The sequence below is a fragment of the Lepidochelys kempii genome, chromosome 1, assembly GCF_965140285.1.
Source record: "Lepidochelys kempii isolate rLepKem1 chromosome 1, rLepKem1.hap1, whole genome shotgun sequence".
In the NCBI taxonomy this organism is placed as follows: Eukaryota; Metazoa; Chordata; order Testudines; family Cheloniidae; genus Lepidochelys; species Lepidochelys kempii.
The window spans coordinates 217,621,930-217,636,276 of NC_136380.1; the positions used below are offsets into that span (position 1 = coordinate 217,621,930).

The 14,347-nt window shown below is 50.6% G+C and overlaps 1 protein-coding gene across 3 annotated transcripts in view; it reads right to left on the reverse strand.

Annotated features, from left to right (window-relative positions):
- Positions 1-11,932, reverse strand: part of LOC140898777 (alpha-2-macroglobulin) — a 66,555-nt gene extending 54,623 nt beyond the window's left edge. For 2 of the 3 annotated variants that reach the window (XM_073313165.2, XM_073313156.2), the window contains exons 1-4: positions 11,740-11,925; positions 5,105-5,288; positions 3,889-4,045; positions 3,537-3,589 (exon numbers count right to left, since the gene is read on the reverse strand). In XM_073313165.2, the coding sequence (XP_073169266.2) occupies positions 3,537-3,589; positions 3,889-4,045; positions 5,105-5,288; positions 11,740-11,828 (483 nt within the window). In that variant the 5' untranslated portion in view covers positions 11,829-11,925. Of the gene's footprint in view, positions 1-3,536; positions 3,590-3,888; positions 4,046-5,104; positions 5,289-11,739 lie in introns of all 3 variants that reach the window. The other variant, XM_073313174.2, reaches the window with a different exon arrangement.
- Between the last annotated feature and the right edge of the window lie 2,415 nt (positions 11,933-14,347).

Below are 14,347 nucleotides of genomic sequence, written 5' to 3' on the forward strand. Positions count from 1 at the left end.
ATTTTCCCTGTGCTAAGAGAGAGGTTTATTCCTTTTTTTTTTTTTTTTTTGGTAACTTTGAAGTTTTGCCTAGAGGGGAATCCTCTGTGTTTTTAAATCTTATTACCCTGTAAAATTACCTTCCATCCTGATTTTACAGAGGTGCTTCTTCTACTTTTTTCTTTATAATAAAGTTCTGCTTTTAAGAATCTGATTGGGTTTTTAGTGTCCTAAAAACCCAAGGGTCTGGTCTGTGTTCACCTTGTGTACCTATTTGGTTGCTATATTATTCTCAAGCCTCCCCAGGAAAGGGGGTGAAGGGATTTGGGGGGGATATTTTGGGGAAACAGGAACTCCAAGTAGTCCTTTTCCTGAAACTTTGTCTAACTCACTTGGTGGTGGCAGCGATACCGTCCAAAGACAAGGAATTTGTGCCTTGGGGAAACTTTTAATCTAAGTTGGTGGAATATAAATTTAGGGGGTCTTTCATGTGGGTCCCCACATCTGTACCCCAGAGTTCAGAGTGGGGAGGGAACTTAAGTTTCTAAGTCACTGAGGCCCTTTGGAAAGTTGCTGGTTTTCAGGGCTTTCAGGTGGCAACTCAATTCTCTGTGTCCTGCTCTGCAGCATCAGGCGGGGCCTGCTGCTGGGATGTCTCCTGAGGGACCCCTGCTCCTGCACATGCAAACTTGCAGTGAGGTTGTGGAGGCGGGTCAGCTAGGTCACAGTGTACGATGTGCAGAAAGGTGTGACAGAGCCAGGTATAGGGGTCTTGAGGCCCAGTCACATGCCTTCCCACAAGACAGAAGTGATCTCCTCAGGGCCTGACTCACTGCTGGCCCACCCCTGGTGCTGTCACTCACACCAGTGCAAAGTGAGGCACACAAAACAAGCCTCATTTGACGTTTTATGCCCACTTTGCTCTGGTGTTAATGATGCCGCAAGGTGCACGGCACTGGGGAATCAGGCCCTTAGGATGTTCCTAAAGCCACTACTGAAAGTCTCTGATTTGATCAAATGGAGAAGCCCAGTGCTTAATTTGTGCCAGGGCTGAGCCCCAGTATCTCCAGGCTTGGCAGTTCATAGCCCCGCATCTCTAGCTTGGCAGTAAATAGCCCCGGCATCTCTACGCTTGCCACGTCACGTAAAAAAAAATTGTTTGAGCCCCCAGCACCTTTACAAATTAAGCACTGGAGAAACCAGTTATTCCAATCTTGCTCTGCATGTTAAGACCAATGGTTTCTTCTTTGACAGTTATTCTTTACAATTCTGTTCAAAGAACTAACTTCTCCGGTAGAGTTTTATGTTTCCTTGAGATCAGATGAAGTGATCAGAATCTCCTTGTTACACTAGCATGCTCCTTCACCTTCAGAATAATGATAATCTTTTGCCTCTGGAGATTCGTCTGCCCTGCTGCTCATTCCCTCTGCCCCGAATTCCTGTTCCCTATAGTCAGAGGGCCCATAAGGATGCCACAAACAGAGGATTATGATTTTTAAGATGTAACACAGAAGATAGAGGGAGGTTCTTAGCTCCACCAACTGTGAGCAATTTATCATGTAGGACAGAATTGTAGAATCACAGAAATGTAGGGCCAGAAGGGACCTCCAGAGATCATCTAGTCCATTCCCTGCACTGAGGCAGGACCAAGTTAACCTAGACCATCCCTGAGAGTTGTTTGTCCAACCTGTTCTTACAAACCTCCAATGATGGGGATTCCACAACCTCCCTTAGTAACCTGTTCCAGTGCATAACTATCCTTAGAGTTAGAAAGGTTTTCCTACTTTATAGTCTAAATCTCTCTTGTTGCCAACAAAATCAATTACTTCTTGGACATGGAGAACAACTGATCACCGTCTCCTTTATAACAATGTTTTACATATCTGATTATTATTGTCAGGTCCCCCCTCAGCTGTCTCTTCTCTACACTAAACAGGCCCAATTCTTTCAACCTTTCCTTATAGATCAGGTTTTTGAAACATCTTATTATTTTTTGCTCTCCTCTGGACTTTTTCCAATTTACTTACTTCTGGCAACATGATCCTAACAGGACAATTTCCATTCCCTGCTCCAGGGGAAAGATGAACATCCTCCCCAAGATCTTTGCCAAGACAATCTCAGAATCAGCTTAGCCTCACTGGCCAAATTTTGCTCCCAGTAACTGGTCTTAGTCTAAGGCATTACTAATGCACTAATGCACAATTTAGGCTCTCACATCAACTCCAGTTCCCATGAAGTCAGTGGAGTTGTTCCAGATTGACAGTGGTACAAATGAGATCAGAATGTGGCCCAGCATCTCAGAGCAAGGATCATCCCATCTAAACATTTCTTTAACCCTACTTCCTCTTGGGGTATTTCCAAGAGGCAGGAAGCAGACAGGAAGCAACCCCATAATCTCCTCTGTAGCTGGGCTGCTTGTGGAGAGGATCCCATTTGGGAGCCAGGATTACTGGCTATTTTAGTAGATGTCCATAAATCCACTTCAGAGGGATTTAGTCTCTGAACAGTCACTCTGGAAAAACATTGTGGGGTTCCACATTATAGCAACTTTGTGACCATCTCTGATGTCATGACTGTCACTCTACCATACACCATGGCCTTTCAAAACTCATGGCAACAGCAGAAGGCACAGAACTCTGATCCATTTGCCCAGGCCTCAACCATGGAATCCAAAGAAGAATCTATGTTAGCTGTTCGCAACATAAGGCCTATGGCTAACGCTACGATTTCAGCACAGAAATTTTTAGTAAATTTCACAACAGCGGTGTGGGAGAAAAAACAGTAAGTTATGGCAAGGTTACCAAATAATGTAGTTTGCACTACATCAACATGAAAAGAGTATAGTGAGGGTGCTGAAAGGGGAGGCCCGGGGTGGTGATGGGGGGCATGCTGTGCTCACCCTGCAGCGGCAGCTCCTGTCCTGCAGTAGTTAGCCCGACTCCCCATTTTGGGCATTGGGACCTGGTGCATGTGGTCACAGTTCCACTCAGGTTTGGCCCGTCCACGCCTCCACAGATGGAGAAGGAGGGTCAGACGGGCCCAACCTGAGTGGGGCTGCATTCCCATGTGCCAGGTCACAACACCACTTGGTTTGGGGGCTAATCAAATGAGTTTTTACAGCCATATCCAAGATTTCATGGATTTTATTGAAATTCACAATTTTTGTGACCACTGTGGCAACAAAGTAGTAGCCTTATGACACACAATTGTGCATTTCAGATTCCAACCAGTAGAGGGCAGTGGTGCATTTACACACTAGCCAGCTTTATAGTATTGTAATATAATATAATAATTCATATTGTGCCATAAAGGGACATATTCTGTCCTATGTACACGCTGTCAAAGAAGGAGAATGGAGTGTAAATCATGGCAGAAACTGATCCCCACATAGAAGATGTGGGGAGTCAGATGGGATTATTTGATTTACCGAGTTGCTTTTACGGCTCTAGAAGGATGTTTATAGAAATAAGTTCCTCAGGACTCACAAAGGACTTTAACGGGGTCATCATCAGCGCTCACCAAGTCAGCCATGGAAACTGATCAGTGATCTGACCTACCTTCACATTCAGAGGACGGAAGTCTTCGTCCAGAGAGACGATCCGAAACAGAACTGCAGAGGGCATGATTGAGAGAGGAAGAGATTTTCACTGTTACACCTGCAGCCACTCACACAGGGACCATCAGTCATTGAGGCAGCTGCTGTGTGCATGCCTGGCCCAGATACAATGATCCATGGACACATGGCAAGGTTGGACGCATGCACCACACTCCCCTCTGTGACTAGCGGGGAGGCGGTGGGAAGGCAGGTTTATTGCCAGCCGTACTAACTTGGTGATGAGTTGTGGGGTCTCTGGGGAGGCAGGGAGGATTTCCTGCCTTGTATATAATTCCCCACCCAACTCCTTGTACCTGTTTGTCCCGGTTTGTAGATGGGTTTGTCCGTCTGGACAAAGACCAGGCTCTCTGAGTTCTTGACCAGCACCGATTTCCGGCTCCTGAACTCCAGCGTCGGCCCCTTCACCAGCACCGTGAGAAACGCTGCTGATGAGCTGCTGGACTTTGGAACCTGGAGAACAGCAAAAGAGCCGCTGCCTTAGAGGCTCTCCCTTCTGCACTGAGCCTTTGGAGGCTGGAGTTGTACATGAAACCCAACCAAAAAGGTCACCACATACCTACCAGAATCAGGGATTGTGGGGTCTGGGGAAAGAAAGCCAAGCTCTGCCAGTCTCACCTCACCCTGGTTTTGCAGGACTCTTCTCCTCCATCCCCACTAATGTCTCCTTTATGCTGCCAGAATCTTTGCAGTGATGGGGCCTCCACCATCTCCTCCAGAGGAGACGGTGCCTGCCACCCACTGCCATCCCCTCCCAACCAGGAGTCTCTGACTCCTCCACCCCAGTAGCTCATATCTTAAGAACTTCCCCCAGTGTCTTAGTCTCAGCTTTTCCTTCTGCCCATCACCCCTTGTGCTGCCTCTTGCCAAGATTGGGGGTCATTTCTCTTCCCTCATTATGCTCCTTCCTCAAAGGGATTGATGGACTGTGATCGTGTCCCCCCAGCTGTGGATCCCAGTGATGGAGGAAAATGGGAAGCTACATCTGATTCATTACTTCTGTGCTGGGTCCATTTTCTTCTACTGTCCCCGCAGCCAGCCTTGAGAGCTGCAGGGAGAAATCCTGGACTGGCCCCCGGGAGAGGCACCAGATGAGCTCAAGGACGTTGATGGTCTGGAGGAAGTTCTGTAACCTCCTCCTTCCATGGCTTTCTTTCCAGTCTCACTCAGAGGCTTGTGGAGCCCCCCGAGAAATGGGAGGCCAGGCCGCAGCCATAAGGTTAGCACTGACTCAGAGAGAAAACCACCCAACAAAGCCAGCCACACCACAGCCTGTAGCAGAGCCTCTCCCAGCATTGTGCCAGGCACTGAGCTCAGCACCGACTGAAGATCACTCCTCTGAGGCACCCACAGCACTGCCAGCAGGAACTGTGGGGTTTTCCGTGAATGTCTCCTTCCTGAGCCTGTCTCCGTTTGTGATTTCTGATGGTGTCAGGCCTTGCAGGGGTTGTTCCCAGGCTGTCACTCTCTTACTGACTCAGGTAATAAACCCTGTGGGAGTCAGAGACTCACCGTGAACGGGATGCACTTGAACACGTCCTTCTCCGACACCACGTCTGCGATCAGGCTCCTGTTCGCCCCGGCGTATTCCAGCGTGGCGCTCAGCGTCACAGACTCGTTCAGGTGGGTCAGCTGGATACAGACCTTTTCAGGAACGTTGGTGTGGATCAGAAAGGGCACTAGCACCATGTACTGCCTGGGAAGGGGAAGGGCACAGGTCAGAGAGGCGGGGATGGGGAATGGAGAAGGTACTGATGAAAGGGCATGGGCTAGTGTGACAGCCGAATCCCCGACCATCCATCCACACTGTAATTTGTACATACAGGATGGTGAATTTAATTTTGTTTTTGTAACATACTAGCTGGTCTGCTCAGTCAGCCAGGAACCCAGGACACCACCTGGAGCGAAGGAACTAGTTCTGTGCTAGCAGCGATTGCTGTCCAAGGGCTGTTTGTTCAGGCTCCCAGCAGGGCGTGGAGATGGCTTGAAAAGTTCCAGGCTGTTAATTGATGTTTGTGTATCCCACAGCCCCTCGCTGTATTATCTGAACAGCGGGGAGGGAGCTCAGATGAAATGCTTGTTGTACCTCCATGGAGACTGGCAGGCAGTTACAGAGGAGTGTGGATCAGGGCTTTTAATCTAACCCCCTCTCTAGCTGTCTGTGGATCTAGGTGTCACCAGCTGCCCTCAGTAATGGAGAGATACAAATGTAGGGATGGCTGTGTGCGATGACATCTGAATGTAGGGAATGGCCATTCTGCTAAAGGGGCAGAGTGACCTACTGTACAGGGATTTGGCCAGAAAACTCATTGCTATTGCTGGGTCTGTCAGTGATCTGCTGTGTGCTACTGGGCTTCACTTCTCTGTGCCTCAGTTTCCCCATTTCTCATATGGGGATCCTGAAGATGCTGCTTATGCCCCCCTTTAATGTACATGTAGATCTCTGGATGAAAAGTGCTAGCTTACAAGTTCAAATGTTAATGAGGACTTTACCCAGGTTAGCTCGCCCCTCACCAGCAATGACAACAACAGAGTAATTTGGGCTACAGAATAAGGTTGCCAACTTTCTATTTGGCAGAAAACCTAACACCCTTGCCATACCCCCTACCCCGCCCCTTCTCCGAGGCCCCACCGCTGCTCACTCCATCCCCCCTCCCTCCATTGCTTGCTCTCCCCCACCCTCACTCATTTTCACCAGTCTGGGGCAGGTGGTTGGGGTGTGGGCTCAGGGGTGGAGACAGAGTTGAGGGGTTCAGAGTGCAGGAGGGGACTCTGGGCTGGGGCAGGGGATTGGGGTGCGGGAGGGAGTGAGGGCTCCAGCTGGGGGTGTGGGCTTTGGGGTGGGGATGAGGGGTTTGGGGTGCAGGAGGGGGCTCAGGGCTGGGGCAGGGGGCTGGTGTGTGGGAGGGGGTTTGGGATGCAGGCTCTGGGTGGTGCTTACTTCAGGAGGCTCCGAGAAAGCTGCCAGCCTGTCTGGCTCCTAGGCAGAGGTACAGCCAAGTGGCTCTGCAGTCTCCATGCTGCCCCTGCATGCAGGTGCCACTCCGCAGTTTCCATTGGCCGCAATTCCTGGCCAATGGGAGATGCGGACCCAGCGCTGGGAGGAGGGAGGGAAGCAGCGTGCAGAGCTCCCCTGGCCACCCCTAAGCCTAGGAGCCAGATGGAGATGCCGGCAGCTTTCTGGGAGCTTAGCAAAGCCAGGCAGGCACCCTGCCTGCCTTGCTGCAGGTGGCCAACCAGACTTTTAATGGCCCAGTCAGCAGTGCTGACCAGAGCCGCCAGGGTCCCTTTTCAAGCAGGCATTCTGGTCAAAAACTGGATGCCTGGCAACCCTACTACAGAAGGCTGCAGCCTGCTGACTCAGAGCAGAGATGCTGGCAGAGCGTCACTGCTGGGAGGCTGGACATGCAGCAGCATGAAGCCCCCTGGGACACCCAGCTTTCTGCCGGGGGGCTGTTCATCTTGCTTAGCCAAGATTTCAAAATGACAAAGTCAGGTAGGAGTAGCCTTAATCTGGCTCTGATTAAATTCCTCTTCGCCCTTTATTAGGCCTGAGCCAAAGCCCATGGAAGTCAATAGGACTCTTTCCATTCACCTCACTGGGCTTTGAATCAAGCCCTGTGTGATTTTCTCTCTATCTTCAATCTCAGCCAATAAAGGCTGGGAGCTGATTCTTCCCTGCCTGGCACCTGGTGCAGAGTGAGTGCAAAGGGGGCCTGAAATCAGCCCTTCTGCTCTGATAGCATTTGACACCCACTCTGCCAGACACTGCATGGCACACACTTCTCCCTCTGGGGTGAGGATGACAGAAGGAACAACATGTGACAGTCGTCTGGCTTAACACTCTAGTGGCAGGCTCGCTGGTACTGCAGTGATTCGCACACTATGAGAACCTACATAGAATAGAGACCAAGGGCTGAGCTGTAAGAAGGCAGCAGGCAGTTTCCTGCAGTTGCACCTTATGGCTGCTAGAGGCAGCTGTGGCATTTGCTGAGCAAGTAGCCAGGTGCCTCCTCTCTCCCTGCTGGATCAGAGCAAGCGGCCTGGAGGTGATGGCAGAGGCTGTTAGGATATAGATATTCAGGCCTGTCTGCAAAGGCCTGTACTTTAAGAATTTAGGGGTATTCTTATCACTTGGCTAGTTCTAGAGGTATAAAAGAAAGAATCAAAATCACTGTCTGCTGGTGTAAGGGCCTTCTTTTACTGTGACAGTTTGAGGCCCTGTTCTTAGGCTAAGGCCTTTGGCTAAGCAGCAGAGGCAGCCATAAGCTGTGAAGCAAACGGTCACATCCTCACATTCCAAACTAGTCACATTGAAAGAAGGTGCTATTGGGCTGTTAGGAATACACTCCTGTCCTGGTAATGCCTATCGCCTCCAGAGAAAGGGAAGTGCCTAGAAAATGTAAAAGGAAACTTAGTTTGATAGCATCCTGTCTGGCAAGAACTCACTTATCAATAGCTGGGATGTGAAATCCTCACTTCTGTATTGTTTTGTCATTATAGTTCCCACTTTGCTATTGTTTGTCTGTATAATCTCTGTCTGGTTCTGTGATTGTTTCTGTTTGCTGTATAATTAATTTTGCTGGGTGTAAACTGATTAAGGTGGTGGGATATAATTGGTTAGCTAATCATGTTACAGTATGTTAGGATTGGTTAGTTAAATTTCAGTAGTATGATTGGTTAAGGTATAGCTAAGAATATTACTATATAAATTAGGGGCAAACAGGAAGTAAGTTGGGATTCGAAAATAAGGAAAAAGGAACTTGTATTTAAGCTTGCTGGAAGTTCACCCCAATAAACATCAAATTGTTTGCACCTTCAGACTTCGGGTATTGTTGCTCTCTGTTCATGCGAGAAGGACCAAGTGGGAGAGTGAAGGAATAAGCTCTCTAACAGAGGCTGCAGAAGCTGGCTGGGGCAAAAGCACAATGTGAATAGGGTTACCATATTTGAACATTCAAAAAAGAGGACAGTCCACAGGGTGGCGGGGTAACCTTCGCTGTTGCAGCTGCCCTCCCGGATGTTTTTAGATATTTAAATAGGTCCATATTTTCCCGGGAGGAATTTTTAAAATTTAAAAATTCCTCCCGGAGGCCGATTTAAGAACCAAAAAGCCGGACATATCCGGGAAAATATGGACGTATGGTAACCCTAAATGTGAGGGGTCTGATATTGGCCGCCACCACCCCCCTGTACAACCCCTCAGCCCCCATCAATCTGTACAGCCCAATGCGTTGCAGGAGTTCCAGCCCCAGCAGCCTTACCACTCCAGCAGCTCTGCCCCCAGAGACCTTTCAGCACTGACCTTCCATAGCGGCCATGTGTTGTTGAGCTCCTTGGCCAGCCCTCCCCCCCTCTGCTTGGGGCAGGGTTTGTCGACCATGAGCTTAAATTTATGCTCATATGCAAAGTATTCACAAATATGCAAATTATTTCATTAAAATGTGCATAAAATGCCTCACACAGAGCAGAATAGACTTGGTGACAGTGCCTCATGTTGTGTTCTTCCTCTGCCCTTTCAGCAAGAACAAATTTTCGTCTAGACTAAGAGAATGAGATAGGACAAAAGGCAGGTCTTGGTAAGACAGATGGAGAGAGAAGAGCGGGGCCTCTCCTGTAGGATGCAACTGAACACAAAATGGCAGCTGCTTCTGCAGCACAGAGGGGGGTCTTCTCTCCATTTAAAGGTGCAAGACGCAGACAAGTCTGACCAGATGAAACTACATGCTCAGAGTGGAACAGAGCGAGGCAAAAGAATTCAGAGGGAACCGTTTTCTGTCAGAAAATGCAGTTTCATCATAATGGAGACAATTTGCAGGAGCGTGTCAATTTTGACAACATTTTGAATGGGAAAATGTCTAAATGAATTGTTTTGACATTCTTATTTAAATAACGTAAAAATGTTTTGACTTTTATATTATAATATGAATGTTATAGAATATTAAATATAATACATTATGATGTGCAACATTTTATATTACAGGTTTCAGAGGAGCAGCCGTGTTAGTCTGTATTCGCAAAAAGAAAAGGAGTACTTGTGGCACCTTAGAGACTAACCAATTTATTTGAGCATAAGCTTTCGTGAGCTACAGCTCACTGTGAGCTGTAGCTCACAAAAGCTTATGCTCAAGTCTCTAAGGTGCCACAAGTACTCCTTTTCATTTTATATTACAGTACAATGTTTTGACATTATCAAAAGGTAAGTGTTTAGATTTTCTGAATAAAATATTTCTGGGATTTCCATTCCATGAAAAATTTGGACTGTGTGTTCCAATTTGCAATGAGACCAATTTTTGAAATGTCAGAATTTCTGGCAGGGTGGCAATTCAAAACAATATGGAGTGAATTGGATTAAGAGATCTGACATTGGAGTTATGGGACTAGATCTATCTAGAGTGACCAGGTGACCGGAACACCCGGTCGAAAAGGCATACTGGTGGCTCCGGTCAACACTGCTGACCGGGCTGCTGACTGTCTGGTTGGCGGCGCCACGCAGCGGGGCTGGCAGGCTCCATGCTAACCTCCACTCCACACGGCTCCCAGGGAGCAGCCAGCATGTCCCCCCTCCGGCTCCTACGTGTAAGTGCAGCCACGGGGCTCTGCACGCTGCCTCCGCCCCAAGCACCGCCCCCAGAGCTTCCATGGGCCAGGAACCATGGCCAATGGGAATGGCAGGGGCGGTGCCTGCAGATGGAGTAGTGCTCAGAGCTGCCTGGCCGAGCCTCTGCGTAGGAGCCGGAGGGGGGACATGCTGCTGCTTCCAGAAGCTACTTGAGATAAGCGCTGCCCGGAGCCTGCACCCCCAACCCCCGCCCCAGACTCGATCCTCCTCCTGCCCTCTGAACCCCTCAATCCCAGCCCGGAGCACCATCCTTCACCCCACCCCATCATCCTCAGCCCCACCCCAGAGTCCGCACTCCCAGCTGAAGCCCTCACTTCCCCCCACATTCCCCAACCTCCTGACCCAGCCCTCCCGCTCTCCAAACCCCTCCCACTCTCCAAACTCCAAAACTCAGTCCCAGCCCGGAGCACCCTCCTGCACCCCAAAACCCCTCATGCCCAGCCCCACCCAGAGCCTTACCCCGCATGCCTCAACCCCAGCCCAGAGTCCCCTCCTGCACTCTGAACCCCTCAGCCCGGAGCCCCTTCCTGCACCCCAAATCCCTCATCTCCAGCCCCACATCAGAGCCCTCACCCCCAGCCGAAGCCCTCACCCCCCCACACCCCAACCCCTACCCAGGCCTGGAGTCCCTTCCCGCACCCTGAACCCCTAATTTCTGGCCCCACCCCAGAGCCTGCACCCCCAGCTGCAGCCGTCACCCCCTCCTGCACCCCAGTCCCCTGAGCCAGCCTGGTGAAAATGAGCAAGTGAGTGAGGGTGGGGAGAGCAAACGAGAAAGGGAGGGGGGGATGGAGTGAGCAGGGGGCGGGACATGGTCGGGGCCTTGGAGGAGGGGGAAGGGCAGAGGTCAGGGCAAGGGTGTTCAGTTTTGTGCAAATAGAAAGTTATCAACCCTAGATCCATCGCCTGCTGAATCAGGGCATTGTAAATTGTACCTGCTCATGTACACCAGCGAGGAGGGGTGCTGCCCCCAGGACAGGGGAGTGCCCACTGGAGGGCAAATGTTCTAATCTATGCCGGGCTCCAGGGGAAGTCTCTGCCAGTCGACACTGCCAAAGGGATACCCTGAGTCTGCCCAGCTCCTGGCTGAGCTTGGCCACGCGCCCTCTTCAGGCCCCTCAATGGAGGCGAGGTTGCAGCCAAGTTGCTAGTTTGCAGTGCCCCAGGTGGATATTCCGGCAGAATGTGCCACAGCCAGGGTCTGTGCTGACAGACAGGAATCTAGGTCACTGACTCTCTTTGGGAACAAGCACAGTCTGTGGCTGCCAAGGGAAGCAAACTGGCTTTAAAGAAGAGGAGAAAAGATCAACACTTTTCTGAGCTCTCCCTCACAGGCAAGGAAACTGGAATAACAGGGGGGCTGCAGGGCAGGACTGAGGGGCATTGGCAGCGCTGTGTGGGGAGCCCAGGACTGGAATGGCAGGGGGGCTGCAGGGCAGGTCTGAGTGGCACTGGCAGCGCTGTGAGGGGGATGAAGGAAAGAAAAGAGAAGACAGCACGAGCCCCCTCTGCGTGTGCAGCTTACGGTTCGGTGGTGGGTGACGTGTCTCCAGGGAGGAGGAAGAGGAGCAGCAGGAAGATGTTCGGGCCTCCGGGCAGCCTGTCCTTGCCCATGGTGCAGAGCGAGGATGGTGAGTGAGGCAGACACACAGCCTTGTCCGCTGGCTCCCTGCACCCGGGCTGTCCGCTGGGTCCGCCCCTTTATACCTCTCTCTGCAAACAGCCCCCGGGAGGGGCGAGACAAGGGCAGGGGACCAGGACCATTTGGGCAATGGAGAGAGGTACGTGAGGAGGAGCCAGAGCCAATCTTAACTCATGGCACAGAAAATATCCCTGGCCAGACCCTGAGAAACTGATCACTCTGGTTACAGTGTGTATGGTAACACCCATTGTTTCATGTTCTCTGTGTATATAAAATCTCCCCACTGCATTTTCCACTACATGCATCCGATGAAGTGAGCTGTAGCTCACAAAAGCTTATGCTCAAATAAATTTGTTCGTCTCTAAGGTGCCACAAGTCCTGCTTTTCTTTTTTTGGGGAGAAGAGTATTTATTGGAGGTGTTCATGTGAGACACTGTCCTGTGTCTGAACCATTCACCCCCATCCCCTCTTTGTATCACTCCAGCAGCACTCTGCGGTGGTTGGAGAAGCCCTTTAGCTCATTACTGGGCCAGTCCAGCATTCTGTGGGGACTGGAACAAACTCCCCAAATCCTGCCCAGCGTTTCCAGAGAAACCTTTTCTGTCCCCATTCCCAGTACTACCAACCACAAGAGATCAAAAAGCGCAAGTCAGACCCTCAACATAATCAGATTGGCCTCCCTAAAATCTTAAGGTTCTATATAAAGAAAGACACCATTGTGGTTTTGGTCTTTTGAACTCCCCGTGCCCCTCCCCTGTGTGTGTATGCAACTGTCAGTCTGACCCACTCTACCAGAGGTTTGGGTTAAGGGGATTTGGGGCCCTGCTGCAGGAGCTCTCACCCCCACATCTGCCTGTCCCATGTCCAGGCATTAATCCTGTTCCCCAGCCCCCATCAGTTCCCCAAGCAGCCCCCTTCAGCCTCATGTCAGTTCTTACTGGGTCTCTTCACCCCTCTTTCTCCAAGGCCTGAGGGGGAGGGGCTTGCAGTGGGGTCCCCACCCCTTCTCCCAGGCTGGAGGGGTACCAGGGCTCTTCCCCCCTCCCCCTTCCCAGACCAGATGCAGAAGGGAGGAGAGGGGAGTGGGGAGGAGCAGAGGAGCCATCTGGAGCGGCTGGGCTCTTTGCTCCCCTCTCCCCGTTCCCCTCCTGTGAGAATGGCGATGGGAGGGGAGAGTCTCCAGACCTCTGGCCCCAGGTGGGTGCCTTGTGTCAGTGTGAGGCGAGCTCCAGCCCCTCTCCCCCTGCTCCCCCACCACCCCCGAAGTCCCATCACTCACAAAAAAAATCTCAAGTGTTGGCAATATTGCATATCACATTCCACTGGCAGCTTAGCCAGTTACCTCTAATAATAGCCCCCTGGCACACATGCAGGCAGGCCCGTTGAGAGAAATTGGGGCCCTGGGACATCACGTGTGTGGGGGCCCCTCCCCCTCCAATTTACTTTATTTATGCAGATGTTACCAAAGTTTTGGGGACCCCTGAGTCTGGGGACCCCGTACAATTGTCTCCGTACAATTGTCTTTCCTGCTTCTAGTCAGTCCTGTCTGTAGGGAATGACAGTGAGAGACCATTTTGTGTACTATTGCCCCCTGCTGCATGGTGAGTGTCAGAGCTGGCCATGGGGACAAAAGTGCCCTTTGCTGGCTGAATGAGTGGAGCTGTCCCTGTAGGGGGTGTGTTTGTGCCACTGCCCTTGCAGGAGTGCATAGAGCACACTTGCTCACATCCACAGTACTTGCCTATCCTGGCTGAACAGCTGTGCTAGAGTAGGAGCTGGGATGCATCATATTCCAACCAGTGGGAGGCAACATCAGACTAACTCTGTGCATATCAGCGCCCTCAGTTGTTCGAGGGAGCGGGACTGCTTCTTTAGCTCCCCAGGAAGCTGGTGCTAGTTGTGAATGGTCTCTTTGGAACACAGTAAGATTGGCACACTGGGGCTCTAAATGGAGAAAGGAGAGTCTTGTGAGCAAAGACATTGGAGTTTGGAGAAGTGGGTTCATTTCTCAGCCCTGCCACCGATTTACTGTTTGACCTTGGGCACATCTGTTCCCCTCTGTATCTGACTTTACCCATCTGAAAAATGGAGGTAATGATCCTGACCCACCTGGCAGGGGCGTGTTGGGCTCAACTGATTAATGGTTGTCAAGTGGTTTAGGATCTTCTGGTGGGAGGTGCAATAGAAAGGCAAAGGAAGAAGCCCTTTTTGTGGCACATCGGAAAACAGAAGTCAGACATTCTGATGGTTAATCCCTTACCCCATTAGTGAATTAAGGTCATTCAAGGAGTGTGGGAAACCCCTGCCCTGCTTCCACGAAACGGAGATCTGAAATACAGGGGAAGCCTTAGTCAGGAGAAGGATGGATCCTATTTAGACCAATAGACCTAGGAGAATAAGTAATTTTTTGATTTGCTGACAATTGCAAATTTTTTTAATTGGTTTGGATTGAACCAAAACCAAAAGTTTTCTAAACACTTAGTGAATCAAA